This window comes from Colletes latitarsis, chromosome 12 (assembly GCF_051014445.1).
Source record: "Colletes latitarsis isolate SP2378_abdomen chromosome 12, iyColLati1, whole genome shotgun sequence".
Lineage (NCBI taxonomy): Eukaryota > Metazoa > Arthropoda > Insecta > Hymenoptera > Colletidae > Colletes > Colletes latitarsis.
The window spans coordinates 25,606,557-25,626,343 of record NC_135145.1 but is presented as its reverse complement, the minus strand read 5'-3'; the positions used below and the strand labels follow the sequence as shown (position 1 = coordinate 25,626,343).

At 35.4% G+C, this 19,787-nt stretch overlaps 2 protein-coding genes across 2 annotated transcripts; both read left to right on the top strand.

Annotated features, from left to right (window-relative positions):
* The first annotated feature begins 4,635 nt into the window (after window positions 1–4,635).
* LOC143349044 (uncharacterized) lies at window positions 4,636–7,157 on the top strand. Its single transcript, XM_076779909.1, has 4 exons — window positions 4,636–4,717; window positions 5,958–6,421; window positions 6,490–6,869; window positions 7,106–7,157. The coding sequence occupies exons 1-4, from the start codon at window positions 4,636–4,638 to the stop codon at window positions 7,137–7,139; spliced, it is 960 nt and encodes a 319-aa protein (XP_076636024.1). The 3' UTR covers window positions 7,140–7,157.
* A 7,993-nt stretch (window positions 7,158–15,150) lies between these two features.
* On the top strand, window positions 15,151–19,787 carry LOC143348911 (uncharacterized). The gene is made up of 3 exons (XM_076779643.1): window positions 15,151–15,296; window positions 19,060–19,321; window positions 19,605–19,787. Exons 1-3 carry the CDS (start codon window positions 15,224–15,226, stop codon window positions 19,624–19,626), a joined length of 357 nt encoding a protein of 118 aa, XP_076635758.1. The 5' UTR covers window positions 15,151–15,223; the 3' UTR covers window positions 19,627–19,787.

Genomic DNA, 19,787 nt, shown 5'->3' with positions numbered 1-19,787 from the left:
TTTTGTTTGGCGTTCTACAGAAAAGTTGTCGAATACTTTTCTGTAGGTACCTATGGCCTCTACTTCAGAAAAAAGTTTCATTGAAATATATTCACTATTATAGGAATTATGGCTGTTTGAAAATTGAACCATTTTTATGGAGGTTTTCTAACATTACGTGGTCAAGGAACAACTTTTCGAATATTTTTGGAATTTCTACATATTCTACACTGAAATACGCGTCGTTTGCTTTTTTAAACATTAAAATCGTCCAATCCGTTCAAAAGTTATGGTGTTTTAAAGATTCGAACGAAATTTTGAGGTAACATTTCTGACCTCTAGAATCCCCCATTCAGATTTTCCCCAGGGGTGGCCGAGCACCCTGTAAACAGACGAGTCCAAGACACTTAGTGGATCTGGATAAACAATTGTCAGGAAGCAATCAACTGAAAAAGTCAAACTACTCCACAAAACATCCATCTTTCTATGTGAAAGAAATGTAAATCCACTTTAACCAACCAAAATAAAAACTTTGCAATTTTCTGCGGCTCCACAGGCGCCATTTTAGCAACGCAGAAGCTATGGACAAACGACTGTGGACAAGAATGCCAAGAAGCTCACTTCAGGTCTACCCAAATGAACAATAATAAGGATCCCCTCTCACATCGGTGGAATGGGGAACGAAAAGGCGGACCAAGCAGCCAAAGAAATAGCTAGCTCGACAACCCCTGGCCACTAGGACCCCAGTCTATCCTTGGAACCCAGGCTCTCCATCCTCAAGGCTAAAATAAAAGACACCTGGAACGAAGAATGGAACTCCACAGCCAAACCCAGTACCAAATCAATCGAATGAAACTTCTTCCAAGAATCCATCCCCAGGTCCCTGTGCAGACTGGACCAAGTGAAAACTCCTCGAATCATAATAGTCCACGCTAAATCGACCCAGCAACGCCTCCTCGACAAAGAAGCCCCCCAACAAGCGAGCTGAGCAACGATCGCCTCGCAGCAGATCGCGTCGTCAGCCACTGCAGGGAACAGCCGCAAACGGACAGCGATTCGGCATCGAACCACCCCTAAAGGACGACCTGGGGGATGACGGATCTATCCAAAACCTGCACCTCGAAGAGTCCTTAAGCGTTGATCTCGTCAGCAATTAATTACGATCGCGTGTGGAATATTGATGGGGATTGTTTGGATGTCGACCACGTTTTGGGGATCTTGTCCCGGTTAACGACTCCTGTTTGACGTAACCTCTTAATATTAATATTATGTCAGTCATACGCGATTGGACGTCTGCGCGTATGACTGGTCAGAGGCGACAGTAATTCTTGGGGATGATCAGAAGTCCGTAAGAGTCCAGTGGCGCTCGTGCCCCGAATGTCAAGCGAATTCAGACAGATCCGCCTTCACGTGTCACTGTCCCTACCTCCGTTGCGTCCTTTTCAGCGTCGAACTCGCCGCAAAGAGGAACGGAATTACGATCGAACGACTCTGGTCCCCTCTAAGCAGATTTTCAGCGTCTCAGCTTCGGTAGTTCCTCTTTTACCAGTATTATTCCTCTGTTTGGGGGTAGATTATTCATTCTCAGTCTTCTCAGGCCTGCTCTTCGTTTCAAATTGGGGGTTTCTGGAGGCCAAAATAAGAATACCAATTTGTTGATGGAAGCTTGTTAACAATGAAATTTAAAAATTACAAATCGTTCTGGGAAAAATATTGTTAGCTGTGGGGGTCGATTGCAATCATTTTTGGTGGAGAGACGTACCTTCGAAATCCTACGCGTTTTCGGGGAAAAAATTCGAAAAGGTATGAAATTTTTAGAGGAATTTAAAAAATTTCAAATCATATTAAAAAAATTATATTTAGTTACAGGGGGTAATTACTATTATTTTTGGTCATTATACATACCCCCGAAATCTTAGGCACTTTTGAGAAAAAAATTCGAAAAGGTATGAAATTTTTAGAGGAATTTAAAAAATTTCAAATCATATTAAAAAAATTATATTTAGTTACAGTGGGTAATTACTATTATTTTTGGTCATTAGACATGCCCACGAAATCCTACGCATTTTCGAGAAAAAAATTCCTAAATGAAAATATAATTCCAGACCAGAAATGTACCCTGGAAATTTCAATCGAATCTTTAAAATGCCATAACTTCTGAACGGATTGGACGATTTTAATTTTCAAAAACGCAAACGACGCGTATTTAGATGAGGAATTTATAGAAATTGCAAAAATATTCGAAAAGTTGATCCTTGACCCCGTGAAAATGCGAAAACCCCCATAAAAGTGGTCCAGTTTTCAAACAACCATAACTCCTACAATAGTGAATATATTTCAATGAAACTTTTTTCTGAAATAGAGCTCATGGGTACCTATAAAAAAGTATTAGACAATTTTTCTATAGCGCGTCGAACAAAATTGTAAAAAATAAAAAACGAATTTTTAAGAAGAACTTAAAGGGGATGGACTGTTTAAATTTCTCGGCGAAAAAAAAACTTTCAAATCGTACTAAAAAAATTATATTTAGTTACAGAGGTCAATTACAATCATTTTTGGTTATCAAACATAGCCTCGAAATCCTACCCACTTTCCAAAAAAAAATTCGAAAAGGTGTGAAATTTATCAACAAAATTAAAAAATTTTAAATCGTTCAAAAAAAATTATTTTTGATTGCAGGGACCAATTATAATAATTTTTGGTCAATAGACATACCTCCGAAATCCTAACCATTTTCGAGAAAAAAATTCCTAAATGAAAATATAATTTCAGGCCAAAAATGTTTCCAGTAAATTTTATGCAAATCTTTAAAATGGCATAACTTCTGAACGGATTGGACGATTTTAACGTTCAAAAAGCCAAACGCCGCGTATTTTAGTGGAGAATCTATAGAAATTCTAAAAATATCCGAAAAGTTGATTCTTCACCCCGTAAAATAAGAAAAACCCCATAAAAATGGTTCAATTTTTAAACAGCCATAATTTCTATAATAGTGAATATATTTCAATGAAACTTTTTTCTGAAATAGAGCCCATAGGTACCTACAAAAAATTATTAGACAATTTGTCTGTACGGCGTCAAACAAAATTACTAAAAATAAAAAACGAAGTTTTAAGAAATATCAACAGGGGGTAGGTGCCCAAATTTTTCGACGAAAAAAAAAAATTTCAAATCGTCCTGAAAAAAATATCGTTATCTGTGGGGGTCGATTACAATCATTTTTGGTCATCAAACGTACCCCCGAAATCCTAGCCACTTTCCAGAAAAAAATTCGAGAAGCTGTGAAATTTTTCGGGGGGAAAAAAAAATTTGTCAAATCGTTCTAAAAAAATTATTCTCTGTTGCAGGGATGATTTACAATTATTTTTTGTCATTACACATATCCCCGAAATCCTACCCACTTTCCAGAAAAAAATTCGAGAAGCTGTGAAATTTTTCGGGGGGGAAAAGAAATTTGTCAAATCGTTCTAAAAAAATTATTCTCTGTTGCAGGGATGAATTACAATTATTTTTGGTCATTAGACATATCCCCAAAATCCTACCCACTTTCCAGAAAAAAATTCGAGAAGGTGTGAAATTTTTCGAGGGGAAAAAAAAATTTTTCAAATCGTTCTAAAAAAATTATTCTCTGTTGCAGGGATGAATTACAATTATTTTTTGTCATTACACATACCCCCGAATTCCTACCCAGTTTCCAGAAAAAAATTCGAGAACATCGAATATTTTCGTATGTCAGCGACTCGAGGGGCTGAAGAGGGTGAAAGTTCGTGGAAGAAGCTGCTGGGGGAGTGCTGGAGACCCGCAAAGCGTAGGAATCGAAATTCAGGAAACGTGAATTCCCGTGAAAGTATGTTCTCGGCTGAGGGAATCGACGGAATCGTCTCGACCCCCCCTCCGTTCCTCGAATTCCGCGTATTTATAGAACGATTGCAAATAATACTCTCTTGCTCAATCGTTAGATCCTCATCATCGATCTCTGTGACCACCATCGTTGAACAAAGTACCTGACAACATCGATTCTTAGCATAGAAAGTCCTCTACCTAGCCTAGAGCCTAGAACTCTTGAGTAGTCCACTGTCTTCAAGGTCTAACTATCTTCAGACCCAGCAACCATGATCCTCGATACTGTCACTATGTCCTCCTAGATCCAACTGTTCAAATCCCAAAATGTGTCCTTTGTCTTGGTGCAATTGCTCGAGGCAAGAAGGTGATCATCCAAGCTCCCAAATGAGGATGATCCTCAGAAGTCTCAGCTATGAGGAGCAGTCTAGTTTGAGCACCAGGTCCCCTTCGATCAGCGTATCAATTAGTCGAGGGAACAGTCGCCTGGGATGACGATTAATGCGGCGACCGATCAGGAATGAGGATCACGTAGCGTCCAGACGCACGTTTGCGCTACGACGATCCTGTCGGGTACGAGGCAAGCACCTGACGCGTGGAGGGGGACCCAGTCTATCCTCTGCGTGCCCCCCCAGGCTCTCGTATAAAAGCAACCGCTGACTTCAGAGCCGGCAGCATCGTGCAAGTGCCCTGACCAGGTAGATCTTGGAGTGATAGTGCCTCAATAGACCGGGGAAGAGTGTCCAGAAGCAGATCTCTACGCTGGAAGACCAGTTTCCCCATCCCTCTCTGCCTCAAGCTGAACGTTCGTTGAGGATGACGCTGTGGATGAGCTTGGTCCTGGTCGTTGCGACCACCATTGCTGCGGCAGAGTCTAAGGCTATACCTTCTGGACCCAGTAAGTATGATTCAAACTCAAATTGGAGACCTAGTGAGGAGTTTGAGGGGGCTAGACTTCGATGGGACCCGGGGTCAGGGACCAGATCGCTAACCAAAGGCTCCTAAGCTGTTGGGTGAGGCGTACTAGCCAATTGACATGATGAAACACGCTTGTGATGTGTTCAGCAGGGTCTACTAGACACTTTAGGTGACTTGTCATGCTCACCTAGGTGTAGAATCTTCATGCAACAGTGCATTCCTCACTTGCAAACTGAGATCAAAGACCTAGCGAGGAGCTTGAGACGTTAGACTTGGATGAGACTCTGTTTCAGGGACCAGATAGCTCACCAAAGGCTCTTTCGCTGTTGGGTGAGGCTTACTGTCCAATTGACATGATGAAACACGCTTGTAATGTGTTCAGCAGGGTCTACTAGACACTTTAGGTGACTTGACATGCTCACCTAGGTGTAGAATCTTCATGGAACAGTGCATTCCTCACTTGCAAACTGAGATCAAAGACCTAGTGAGGAGCTTGAGACGTTAGACTTGGATGAGACTCTGTTTCAGGGACCAGATAGCTCACCAAAGGCTCTTTCGCTGTTGGGTGGGGCGTACTGTCCAATTGACAGGATGAAACACGCTTGTAATGTGTTCAGCAGGGTCTACTAGACACTTTAGGTGACATGACATGCTCACCTAGGTGTAGAATCTTCATGCAACAGTGCATTCCTCATTTGCAAACTGAGATCAAAGACCTAGCGAAGAGTTTGAGACGTTAGACTTGGATGAGACTCTGTTTCAGGGACCAGATAGCTCACCAAAAGGTTCTTTCGCTGTTGGGTGGGGCGTTCTGACCAATTGACATGATGAAACACGCTTGTAATGTGTTCAGCAGGGTCTACTAGGCACTTTAGGTGACTTGACATGCTCACCTAGGTGTAGAATCTTCATGCAACAGTGCATTCCTCACTTGCAAACTGAGATCAAAGACCTAGCGAGGAGTTTGAGACGTTAGACTTGGATGAGACTCTGTTTCGGGGACCAGATAGCTCACCAAAAGGTTCTTCCACTGTTGGGTGGGGCGTACTGTCCAATTGACATGATGAAACACGCTTGTAATGTGTTCAGCAGGGTCTACTAGGCACTTTAGGTGACTTGTCATGCTCACCCAGCTGTGGAATCTTCATGGAATCCTCATTCAGTGCATTCCTCATCTGCCCCATGTGGTTTTGCTTCAGTTGACATGTGGAATATCGAAGTTTCAGTGATGTTGAACCCCTACGGGAGCCCCATAGTCTTCCTCCGTGAGAAGAGGACAGCTGTGCACCCCTATCCTCACAGGGCGATGATGTTCACCGGCTACTACAGACCAGTGCGTCGCTCGGGACACGATGGCCAGGCGACAGGGGTGTTTGCTCAGGGGAATGCAGTGAGTGGCGAGGCTGCCTTCTTCGGTGGCATGCAGACACCTCACTTGAGGAACGGTCCAGAGCCAATGGAGGAGCAGGAGGTGTCCAGCGCTGAGGCCCAAGCTGCTCCAGGGCCTGAGGAGTCCTACGACCAGGACAACCAGACCCCCCTGCAGCAGGACCACGGCTACCAACTGAATGATCCCCCTCAGAGTGAGCAGTACCCTCAAGAGGAGCCACACTATCCGCAAGAGGGGCCCCACCACAGCGACGGGGACCAAAACCATCACAAGCAGGGCGCTTTGCCCCCTCAGGTACTCACCTCAATGGGTGTCATCCTCATTTCCTGATCTTTTAACGCAACGGGGTAAATGTTGACTAGGAGCAGCCAGCACCGACCACTGAAGCTACCCTCTTGGCTCCCTCGGAGGAACCAAGCTACCCTAACGCAGAAGCGCCGAAAGGGGACCGCGGGAAGAAGACCAAGCCTCCAGTGGTCGAGGACGACGAGGATGAGGACGAAGAAGACGACGACGAGCCCACAGTTCCTTTCGTACCGTTCAAAGGCAATCGTCGCCGTCAGAACTACCCCAATTTGAACAACTATTTCCCGATGGTGTTCAGCTTCCCTGGGGTGTCCACGCGAGCTGGATCTTCAGGATCCCCCCCAGGAGCTGTCACCGCGATCGCTAATAGCTACTCCACTGGGAAGGGGGGCGTCGCCAGCTCGGTAGCCACTGCTTACGGAGGATCCCCCAATGGGTAAGTGGCTGGATTGTTTATTTATAGGTGTTTGTTGATGTTTTTGAATTTATGGGACCTATCAGACTGTCTATTAGACCTAGATTCTTGCCTCAACCCTTCGACTGGGGGTCGTGTATTCCATTTATGATGGGTACACTGTGGAGGCTTTTGTGTCTAGGGAAACTTGTGATTCTGATGAAAATTGGGGATTGTAGAAGAGTGAATAATTCTAACTTGTGGAATGATTTCTGCAGGAAGAAGAAGCGCCCTCAAGTGTCGGAGGAATAAACCTTCAGCTGACTTCAGATCGAACAGCCTATACAGTTAAGATCCATACTCCACGCAACACTAAACGCAGACTGAACGCATGGACCTGTGAAGATCGAATCCAAGTGATATTTGAAGAGTGAAAGGGGACTTTCTAGCTTATAAAACACGCCTTCTCACGATAGCAATCAATGTGATCTTGACCACTAGTGAAATAAATAAACTTCAAACGAGATACACGAAAAATTCAATGTTTATTTTTTTGAAAATTCGGGGAGCTAAAAAATGGGGGAAATTTTGTAGGGTTCTGGGGCCCAAAATAAAACGAAAATGAAGAGTAACATTTTGTTGATTGGGGCTTCGTTTAAAAGTTATTAACAATTACAACTGCGGAGCGCCAACTATCGCGCCACTAGAGATACAACTGTTAATAACTTTGTAACGAAGCCTTAATCAACAAAATGTTATTCTTGACTTTCGTCTTATTTTGGGCCCTAGAACCCCCCAGCAAAATTTCCCCCAGGGTTGACAGAGCACCCCTGTAGAGGGAAAATTTTTAAAAAAATTCTGGGAGCTATAAAATTTGAATGGCAGATTCTACAGGCCAAAATAAGACTAAAATGAAGAATAGCAATTTGTCGATTGAGGCTTCGTTCAAAAGTTATTAACAATTGCAACTGTAGTGACGCAATAGTGGCTCTCAGATTGGCGCAATTGTTAATAACTTTTTAACGAAGCCTCAATCAACAAAATGTTATTCTTGACTTTCGTCTTATTTTGGGCTCTAGAACCCCCCAGCAAAATTTCCCCCAGGGTTGACAGAGCACCCCCTGTAGAGGGAAAATTTTTAAAAAAATACTGGGAGCTATAAAATTTAAATGGCAGATTCTACAGGCCAAAATAAGACGAAAATGAAGAATAGCAATTTGTCGATTGAGGCTTCGTTCAAAAGTTATTAACAATTGCAACTGTAGTGACGCAATAGTGGCTCTCAGATTGGTTCAATTGTTAATAACTTTTGAACGAAGCCTCAATCAACAAAATGTTATTCTTGACTTTCGTCTTATTTTGGGCTCTAGAACCCCCCAGCAAAATTTCCCCCAGGGTTGACAGAGCACCCCTGTAGAGGGAAAATTTTTAAAAAAATTCTGGGAGCTATAAAATTTAAATGGCAGATTCTACAGGCCAAAATAAGACTAAAATGAAGAACAGTAATTTGTCGATTGAGGCTTCGTTCAAAAGTTATTAACAATTGCAACTGTAGTGACGCAATAGTGGCTCTCAGATTGGCGCAATTGTTAATAACTTTTGAACGAAGCCTCAATCAACAAAATGTTATTCTTGACTTTCGTCTTATTTTGGGCCCTAGAACCCCCCAGCAAAATTTCCCCCAGGGTTGACAGAGCACCCCCTGTAGAGGGAAAATTTTTAAAAAAATTCTGGGAGCTATAAAATTTGAATGGCAGATTCTACAGGCCAAAATAAGACTAAAATGAAGAATAGCAATTTGTCGATTGAGGCTTCGTTCAAAAGTTATTAACAATTGCAACTGTAGTGACGCAATAGTGGCTCTCAGATTGGCTCAATTGTTAATAACTTTCTAACGAAGCCTCAAACAACAAAATGTTATTCTTGACTTTCGTCTTATTTTGGGCTCTAGAACCCCCCAGCAAAATTTCCCCCAGGGTTGACAGAGCATCCCCTGTAGAGGGAAAATTTTTAAAAAAATTCTGGGAGCTATAAAATTTGAATGGCAGATTCTACAGGCCAAAATAAGACTAAAATGAAGAATAGCAATTTGTCGATTGAGGCTTCGTTCAAAAGTTATTAACAATTGCAACTCTCTGGTTGCGCCATTACAGATTCAACTGTTAATAACTTTTAAACGAAGCCTTAATCAACAAAATTTTATTCTTCATTTTCGTCTTATTTTGGGCCCTAGAACCCCCCATTAAAATTTCTCCAGGGGTTGCCTAACACTCTATATATATTCATAACTTAAAATTTCTTTTGCAAGCTTATTTTCATGTTCTACTGTAGTTAATGCTTATAAAATATGCTGAATAAAGTTAGATCTTTTATTATTATCCAAACATTATTCTATTGTAAATGGATAAATTGTTACAATAAATTGGCGCGAAAATTGTTTGCACAGCTCATTTTTATCACTCGAAATTTATGATTTGCTCGTTCTGTATCGCAATAAACGATGCTCTCATGCGAGTCGAGTCGTTTAATGGACTTTTAATCTCTCAGAATTCATCGATAAATATTCCTAACGATTTCTGGGAAAACAATTTTACATATTTTGCCGTCAACAGAGCAAATAGCAGTTAGACGTTTTTAAAATAATAATTTTTCTTTTGTCGTATTATTAGCAAAATTTTTTCATGATGAAAATGGCGTGTCTAACGCGTTTATAGGTCGAAATAAATTGAATTGTCGATCGAAAATTTGTTGAAAAAGTTGTAAAATATGCAATAAATGTACCTGGTGACGTAAAATATGGTACGTGGGTGGACAGGCGGTCCCTTCCGTGTTTTTTCGACTCCAAATCCAATGCCAACGGGTCAATAACAATCTTCGGGGAATTTCGAAACATCGAAGCCACCGAATAGGAAGATGAATCATTCCGAACATACTTTTCTGTCGAGTGTGCGTACACATACGTAATTTCAAGGTCCCAAAACGCGACGTGACCGTTCTAACTCGTTCGTTTATCGAATCTATTCTCAGTTTTTATTGAAGATTGAGAGACTCATGGAAATTAGAAGACTTTTGTGTTATGAATAATGAAAAATAGATGGTAAAATGGGTACTGTGGAGAAGAAAATTATGGTTTGAGGGTAATTTAAATTATTTTTGGAATTGTTTAGTTCGTTTGTAAAAGCAGGAAATATAATTTTTTCTAGTTTTCAGTGGTTTTATTTTCTAATTTTCTCTAATTTTCATTGATTTTTATATTTTCAGTGGTTTTATTTTTTATATCTTTCTAATTTTCATTAGTCTTTATAATTTCAGTTGTTTTATTTTCTAATTTTCTCTAAATTTCATTGATTTTTATATTTTCAGTGGTTTTATTTTCTAATTTTCTCTAATTTTCATTGATTTTTATATTTTCAGTGGTTTTATTTTTTATATCTTTCTAATTTTCATTAGTCTTTATAATTTCAGTGGTTTTATTTTCTAATTTCAGTTTTTATTGAAGATTGAGAGACTCAAGGAAATTAGAAGACTTTTGTGTTATGAATAATGAAAAATAGATGGTAAAATGGGTACTGTGGAGAAGAAAATTATGTTTTGAGGGTAATTTAAATTATTTTTGGAATTGTTTAGTTCGTTTGTAAAAGCAGGAAATATAATTTTTTCTAGTTTTCAGTGGTTTTATTTTCTAATTTTCTCTAATTTTCATTGATTTTTATATTTTCAGTGGTTTTATTTTTTATATTTTTCTAATTTTCATTAGTCTTTATAATTTCAGTGGTTTTATTTTCTAATTTTCTCTAATTTTCATTGATTTTTATATTTTCAGTGGTTTTATTTTCTAATTTTCTCTAATTTTCATTGATTTTTATATTTTCAGTGGTTTTATTTTTTATATCTTTCTAATTTTCATTAGTCTTTATAATTTCAGTGGTTTTTATTTTCTAATTTCAGTTTTTATTGAAGATTGAGAGACTCAAGGAAATTAGAAGACTTTTGTGTTATGAATAATGAAAAATAGATGGTAAAATGGGTACTGTGGAGAAGAAAATTATGGTTTGAGGGTAATTTAAATTATTTTTGGAATTGTTTAGTTCGTTTGTAAAAGCAGGAAATATAATTTGTATTATTTTTATGTATAGTTATTATTTTGTCGAATGAGTACTCTAATAGTTAATAAAATGGATCGTTTTTATGTTTTTTTAATTTTTTGGAAGCTTTGCGTTTTCTGGGATTGCATTTTTTATATTTTTCTAATTTTCAATGGTTTATTTTCTAATTTTCTGTGGTTTTATTTTCTAATTTTCAGTGATTTTATTTTCTAATTTTCAATGGTTTTATTTTCTAATTTTCTGTGGTTCTATTTTCTAATTTTTTCTAATTTTCAGTGATTTTATTTTCTAATTTTCTGTGGTTTTATTTTCTAATTTTTTCTAGTTTTCAGTGGTTTTATTTTCTAGTTTTTTCTAGTTTTCAATGGTTTTATTTTCTAGTTTTTCCTAATTTTCAATGGTCTTATTTTCTAATTTTCTCTAATTTTCATTGATTTTTATATTTTCAGTGGTTTTATTTTTTATATTTTTCTAATTTACTGTGGCTTTGTATTTTAGTTTTTTCTAATTTTCTGTGGTTTTATTTTCTTTTTTATTCTAATTTTCTAATTTTTTCTAGTTTTCAGTGGTTTTATTTTTTAATTTTCTCTAATTTTCATTGATTTTTATATTTTCAGTGGTTTTATTTTCTAATTTTCTCTAATTTTCATTGATTTTTATATTTCCAGTGGTTTTATTTTCTAATTTTCTCTAATTTTCATTAATTTTTATATTTTCAGTGGTTTTATTTTGTATATTTTTGTAATTTTCATTAGTCTTTATAATTTCAGTGGTTTTATTTTCTAATTTTCTCTAAATTTCATTGATTTTTATAATTTCAGAGGTTTTATTTTTTATATTTTTCTAATTTTCATTAGTCTTTATAATTTCAGTGGTTTTATTTTCTAATTTTCTCTAATTTTCATTGATGTTTATATTTTCAGTGGTTTTATTTTCTAATTTTCTCTAATTTTCATTGATTTTATTTTTTATATTTTTCTAATTTTCATTAATCTTTATAATTTCAGAGGTTTTATTTTCCAATTTTTACAAATTATGCAACGGAAAATAATAATTCCAAATCGATTTGAAACTTTTTTTTTTCTGTCGAGAAATTTCACAGCTTCACGAATTTTTTTCTCGAAAATGCGTAGAATTTTGAGGATATGTGTAATGACAAAAAGTGATTCTAATCGACTCTAGCAAATGAAAATAATTTTTTTAGACAGATTCAAACTTTTTTTTTCGCCGAGAAATTTAGACAGTCCATCCCCTTTAAATTCTCTTTAAAAATTAGTTTCTCATTTTTCATAATTTTATTTGACGCCCTACAGAAAAATTCTCTAATACTTTTTTGTAGCTACCCATAAGCTCTACTTTAGAAAAAAGTTTCACTGAAATATATTCACTATTATAGAAATTATGGCTGTTTGAAAATTGAAACATTTTTTTGGGGTTTTTCTAATTTTCCGGTGTCAAGCATAAACTTTTTGAATATTTTTACAATTTCTATAGATTCTCCACTAAAATACGCGTCGGTTGCCTTTTTGAACATTAAAATCGTCCAATCCGTTCAGAAGTTATGGCGTTTTAAAGATTCGATTGAAATTTCTAGGGAACCATTTTTGGTCTCAAATTAGATTTTCATTTAGGAATTTTTTTCTCGAAACTGAGTAGGATTTCGGGGGTACGTCTAATGACAAAAAATGCTTATAATAGACCCCTACAACTAAATATAATTTTTCCAAAACGATTTGAAGCACATGAAACTTCAGGGGAATCATTCATTCACGATCAGACATTATATTTTCACTTAGGAATTTTTTTCTCGAAACTGGTTACGATTTCGGGGGTACGTTTGATGACCAAAAGTAATTGTAATCGACCCCTGCAACTAAAAATATTTTTTTCAGATCGATTCGAAACACATGAAGCTTCAGGGGAATCATTCATTCACGATCAGACATTACATTTTCACTTAGGAATTTTTTTCTCGAAACTGGTTACGATTTCGGGGGTACGTCTAATGACAAAAAATGCTTATAATAGACCCCTGCAACTAAAAATAATTTTTCCAAAACGATTAAAAATTTTTTAATTCCGTCTAAAAATTTCACAACCTTCTCGAATTTTTATTTCAAAAATGGTTACGAATTCTCCAATAAGTGTATTCACCAAAAATACTTGCAATTGACCCCTACAACTAAATATAATTTTTCCAAAACGATTTGAAGCACATGAAACTTCAGGGGAATCATTCATTCACGATCAGACATTACATTTTCACTTAGGAATTTTTTTCTCGAAACTGGTTACGATTTTGGGGGTACGTCTAATGACAAAAAATGCTTATAATAGACCCCTGCAACTAAAAATAATTTTTCCAAAACGATTAAAAATTTTTCAATTCCGTCTAAAAACTTCACAACCTTCTTGAATTTTTTTCTCAAAAATGGTTACGAATTCTCCAATAAGTGTATTCACCAAAAATGCTTACAATTGACCCCTCCAACCAAAAACAATTTTTCCCAGAACGATAAAAAATTTTTCAATTCCGACTAAAAATTTCACAACCTTCTCGAATTTTTTTCTCAAAAATGGTTACGAATTCTTCAATAAGTGTATTCACCAAAAATGCTTGCAATTGACCCCTCCAACCAAAAACAATTTTTCCAAAACGATTAAAAATTTTTCAATTCCGACTAAAAATTTCACAACCTTCTCGAATTTTTATTTAAAAAATGGTTACGAATTCTCCAATAAGTGTATTCACCAAAAATACTTGCAATTGACCCCTCCAAACAAAAACAATTTTTCCCAGAACGATTTATAAAATCCACAATTAATAAAACTTCATTATACATAAAATACTGTTTCAATTTCCACAAAACTCTCCACAAACATATGAGTCGACATAATACGTCCACAAAATTAATATTTCTTCTTCGAATTTATGCAAGTGACTAAACGCTGTTGGAATGTTATTAATCTAGACAGATATAACTACAGTTTCTATATTTCCTCGAAATAAATCCTTGACATTCAGTACCCAGCATCTAATTTCACAACAAATCTCCAATATTATACGAATAAATTCATCGTTGCGTCATAATTTCGTTGACAAAGGTGAAATAAAATCATTTACCATTCGTCTTCAATTTTTTATTCAGAAAACAATATTTCAATCTTCAATTTTCTCAATAAACATTTCAAAGAAACATCAATATTAAACAATTTACAGACTGCAATATAAACCACTTATAAATTTATTCGAAAACAATATTTCAATCTTCAATTTTCTCAATAAACATTTCAAAGAAATATCAATATTAAACAATTTACAGACTGGAATATAAACCACTTATAAATTTATTCGAAAACAATATTTCAATCTTCAATTTTCTCAATAAACATTTTTACTTTTAAAGAATATTTACAGAGAAATAAATATCAGTATTAAGAAAGTTTACAGACTGAAATGTAAGCCATTTATAAATTCATTCGAGGCAAAAATAAAACGATTATTTAAATAAAAGTTTCGAATAACGAATGAAATATTAATTCTTGAGATTTCTTTTAGATTTGTTGTTTGATAATATTAGATTATTTTCAAAGACAGTAGAGATTAGAAAATAAAAATATTTGCTTAATGATTAAACAAAATAATTATGCAATGGAAAATAAAATTGATTTAAAGAAGCTCCACAAATTCAGTCGAACAATATTCCTCGATATTAATTTTCTGTGATTTACAAAACGTCGAATGCAATAATATTTATCGTTTCGAGCATCTGCAAATGGAGTCACTTTTCATTATAAACAAACAAAATAAAAATTAGCTTTAGAAAATGAGAAACGCCCCAAAGAACAACACTATTAATAATAAATATAATTTTGCTCGTGTCTGTGCACCCAAACGATTCAAAATGGAGTCATTTGAAGGTTAAGTTGGTCCAAGCTAAAATGGAGGAAGTAATCGAGGAATAAAATGGGAAATGTGGGCAAAAGAGACGTGGGAAGTGTAATGGAAAGATTTTGGAGGAATATTATGGAGTAAAAATGGAGGAATGGCGGGTTTTCGTGAGTCAGGAAGCTGCTTGATCACCTTCGGAAGGAGGAGGCTCGCCAGTGCTAATGAGATGCGAGCATTTCTCGCGAAGTGTGGCCGTTTCGAAGCTGTGTAAATGCGCTGGGATATCCCAGAACTCTTGGAGCGGCCACGGTTCCTATATAAAGACCGCCAATGGCGATTTCCTCGTCGTCATTTCGCATTCGAGCCTCGTAGGAACTTCGTGACTGTGCTCGAGAATCATGAAGATCGCCCTGATTCTGCTGGCTACGGCCCTGGCTACGGCCCTGGGATACCCTGCTGCTCCAGAAAAAGGTAAATATGCTGGGAGATTCGATATTTTTGTGTAGAAGTTGTGAGATTTTGAAGATTTGCAATGAAAATTTGGGCAGACATTTTTTGGTATGGAATTATCTTTTTTTTTTGGGAATTTTTTTCTTGGAAGTGAGTGGGATTTTGGGGGTAGGTGTGATGACCAAAAAGTATTGTAATTGACCCTTGCAATAGACAATATTTTTTTTAGAATGATTTGAAAAATTTTTTTTTTCAGTTGAATTATTTAGGAATCTTCTTGAATTTTTTTCTTGGAAATGAGTAGGATTTTGGAGGTATGTGTGATGACCAAAAATGATTGTAATTGATTCTAGTAAATGGAAATATTTTTTTTAAAATGATTTGAAACCCTTGAAATTTGAGGAGAATCATTCATTCGTGATCAGACATTATATTTTTATTTGGGAATTTTTTTCTTGAAAATGAGTAGGATTTCGAGGATATGTATAATGACCAAAAGTGATTGTAATTGACCCTTGCAATAGACAGTATTTTTTTTAGAACGATTTGAAAAATTTTTTTTCCAGTCGAATAATTTAGGAATCTTCTTGAATTTTTTTCTTGAAAATGAGTAGGATTTTGGGGGTATCTGTAATGACCAAAAATGAGTGTAATTGATTCTTCTAAATGGAGGTATTTTTTTTAGAATGATTTCAAAAATTTTTTTTTTCAGTTGAATTATTTTGGAATCTTCTTGAATTTTTTTCTTGAAAATGAGTAGGATTTTGGGGGTATGTGTGATGACCAAAAATGATTGTAATTGATTCTAGTAAATGGACATATTTTTTTTAAAATGATTTGAAACACTTGAAATTTGAGGAAAATCATTCATTCACGATCAGACATTAGATTTTCATTTAGGAATTTTTTTCTCGAAACTGAGTAGGATTTCGAGGATATGTATAATCACCAAAAGTGATTGTAATTGACCCTTGCAATAGACAGTATTTTTTTTAGAACGATTTGAAAAATTTTTTTTTCAGTCGAATAATTTAGGAATCTTCTCGAATTTTTTTCTTGAAAATGAATAGGATTTTGGGGGTATGTGTGATGACCAAAAATGATTGTAATTGACCCTTGCAATAGACAATATTTTTTTTAGAATGATTTGAATTTTTTTTTTTCACCGAAAAATTGAAACACCTACCCCCTGTCGATTTTTCTTGAAAATTCGTTTTTCATTTTTAGTAATTTTGTTTCACGCCCTACAGAAACTTTGTCTAATACTTTTTTGTAGGTACCTGTGGGCTCTAGTTTAGAAAAAAGTTTCATTGAAATATATTCACTATTATAGAAATTATGGCTGTTTGAAAATTGGACCACTTTTTTGGAGTTTCTCTCATTTTGCGAGGTCAAGAATTAATTTTTCGCATATTTTTAGAATTTTTACATATTCTACACTAAAATACGCTTCGTTTGCTTTTTTAAACATTAAAATCGTCCAATCCGTTCGGGAGTTATGACGTTTTAAAGATTTTTTAATGAAATTTCAGGGTACCATTTCTGGGCTTGCAATTATATTTTTGGTAAACAATTTTTTTCTCGAAAATGCGTAGGATTTCAGGGGTATGTATAATGACCAAAAATGATTGAATTTGACCCCTCTAACTAAATATAATTTTTTTAATATGATTTGAAATTTTTTAATTTCATCTAAAAATTTCAGTACTTTCTCGAATTTTTTTCTCGAAAATGGGTAGGATTTTGAGGATATGCATAATGACCAAAAATGATTCTAATTAACCCCCTCAACCAAAAGTAATTTTTGCAAAACGATTTGAAATTTTTCAATTCCACCCAATAATTGAGGCACCTACTCCCTGTAGATTCTGCTTAAAAATTAGTTTTTCATTTTTGATAATTTTATTTGACGTCCTACAGAAAAATTGTCTAATACTTTTTTGTAGGTACCTGTGGGCTCTAGTTTAGAAAAAAGTTTCATTGAAATACATTCACTATTATAGGAGTTATGGCTGTTTGAAAATTGGACCATTTTTTGGGGGTTTTTCGCATTTTATGGTGTCAAGGAGCAACTTTTCTAATACCTTTAAAATTTCTATATATTCTCCACTAAAATACGCGTCGTTTGGCTTTTCGAACATTAAAATCGTCCAATCCGTTCTGAAGTTATGATTTTTTAAAGATTCGAATGAAATTTCTGGGGTACTGAAATTATATTTTCATTTAGGAATTTTTTTCTCGAAAATGGTTAGGATTTCGGGGGTATATCTATTGACCAAAAATTATTATAATTGATCCCTGCAATCAAAAATAATTTTTTTAGAACGATTTAAAATTTTTTTATTTTCTTGAAAAATTTCACACCTTCTGGAATTTTTTTCTCAAAAATGGTTAGGATTTCGAGGCTATGTTAAATAACCAAAAATGATTGTATTTGACCCCTGTAACTAAATATAATTTTTTTAATATGATTTGAAATTTTTTAATTTCGCCAAGAAATTTAGACAGTCCATCCCCTTTAAGTTCTTCTTAAAAATTCGTTTTTTATTTTTCATAATTTTATTTGACGCCCTACAGAAAAGTTGTCTAATACTTTTTTGTAGGTACCCGTGAGCTCTGCTTCAGAAAAAAGTTTCACTCAAATATACTCACTATTATAGAAATTATGGCTATTTGAAAATTGGACCATTTTTTTAGTGGTTTTTCTCATTTTACAGTGTCAAGAATCAACTTTTCGGATATTTTTAAAATTTCTACATATTCTCCACTAAAATACGCGTTGATTGCTTTTTCAAACATTAAAATCGTCCAATCCGTTCAGAAGTTACGATATTTTAAACATTTGCTATCGTGGTTAACAAAAAATAACAATTAAATTATCAAATTTTTTAACCACAGTTGTGGTCAACATGAAACATAATCCTCACAGATTAGTACAAGTGAAACTAACATAATATTTCTTAACTTTTCTAAAAACTAAAACTAACTCAGACCATTTTACAATATCCAAAAAATATAATTATAAAAATTAGCGAGTTTCTTAAATTTCCAAATGCTCTAACTAATTAAAATCACAACTTCCAATATTAAATAATCTCCAATTTCATCATTTTCAACTCTGGTTTCATTTTAAATGGAGTATTTAGCATCTTCCACGTCGGTGCTAATTTATTCTCACAACAATCTCTTAACAAACCAGCACAAATTGTCTCTCGACCTCTTCGAATCTTTCGAAGGTCGATTTCCATGAATTCTTCATCTTCTGAGGCGTTCACTATCTCTTTCTCTTTCAATATTTACTTTCACAATCCTTTTCAGCGACTTAAAATACCAAAACCAATGATACGTAATTTAAAAAACACCCGGTACATAATTCTACAGACCCCTAACATCAAATTAACGAACAGGTAATTTAAAAAACACCCGGTAAATAATTCTACAGACCCCTAACATCAAATTAACGAACAGGTTTAAAATATTCCTTAAAAAAACAATTTCGAGTTCAAATAGAAGCTTCCCAAAAAGTTTCAACATCACGAAAGTTTCAAATTAAAATTTCATAACACTTCTGAAGATTCTTTAAATAAATCTCAAAGGGAATCTCACAAAATTTCACGTAAGAAAGTCGAGCAAAATTCTGTAAAAAGAATAATTGAAAATAAAAAGGAACCTGGAGTATATTTTGAATTTTACAGAAAATTAAGTTGTATATTGGATTTAAATCGAGTCAGCAAATGGAGAAGAGTGAGTCGGTTCGATTAAGATTCGTGTTGGTTAATTTTAGGGGCCATTTTGGCGAGGATGGCGCGAGAAGCGTCGCCGGATCCAGGCCACTTTAGGCACGGCGGGTTTATCGGTGGCTACGGTGGCTATGGTCACGGTGGTCACGGTGGATATGGCCCGAGTGGCTACGGTGGCTACCGACCTAGTGGCTACGGTGGCTACAGACCCAGTGGCTATGGCGGTGGCTACTCTGGAAGCTCCGCCCACGCTGGCGCCATCAACACACCATTCGGCAGCGCTGCGTTCGCCAGCGCCAAAGCTGGGTAAAATTCAAACTTCCAACTGCTTCTCGACACCCAAATACAACCAATTTTAACCTAATCTCTCCTCTATTTCCTCATCAAACTCTCAGAGCCATCTTGCTCTATTTAAACAGAATTTTGGTACATATCAATGAGATACAATTCTCGTATGAAAACATTCTATTTATAATAATTGATTTGAGAATTAATTTACATGGTAAATTTAGCTCATTTTGTATATTATAAGTTATAAATAATTTACACTTTTGAATGTGGACAGAGTTTTTATTTATTTTCTTTGCAGGAGCACTGGATATGGACGATGATAATCGAGCGACAACAAAGGCCAGTTGCAATGTTTAATTCGACTGCTCACACCCTGTACGATAATTCCACATTTGTGTTTTTGTATAATAAATTTTGATACTATTTAATTTTTCTGTAATTGTTCGCAAGTGAAATGAATAAATTATTTATTACCACTGTT

Bases quoted from the DNA above. Each gene is read 5' to 3' on its own strand.
- LOC143349044 (XM_076779909.1), top strand. From the start codon at position 4,636: ATGACGCTGTGGATGAGCTTGGTCCTGGTCGTTGCGACCACCATTGCT. The intron at 6,422-6,489 runs GTACTCACCTCA...AATGTTGACTAG, and splicing joins AGGGCGCTTTGCCCCCTCAG to GAGCAGCCAGCACCGACCAC. The intron at 6,870-7,105 runs GTAAGTGGCTGG...TGATTTCTGCAG, and splicing joins TACGGAGGATCCCCCAATGG to GAAGAAGAAGCGCCCTCAAG.
- LOC143348911 (XM_076779643.1), top strand. From the start codon at position 15,224: ATGAAGATCGCCCTGATTCTGCTGGCTACGGCCCTGGCTACGGCCCTG. The intron at 15,297-19,059 runs GTAAATATGCTG...GGTTAATTTTAG, and splicing joins CCCTGCTGCTCCAGAAAAAG to GGGCCATTTTGGCGAGGATG. The intron at 19,322-19,604 runs GTAAAATTCAAA...TTTTCTTTGCAG, and splicing joins TTCGCCAGCGCCAAAGCTGG to GAGCACTGGATATGGACGAT.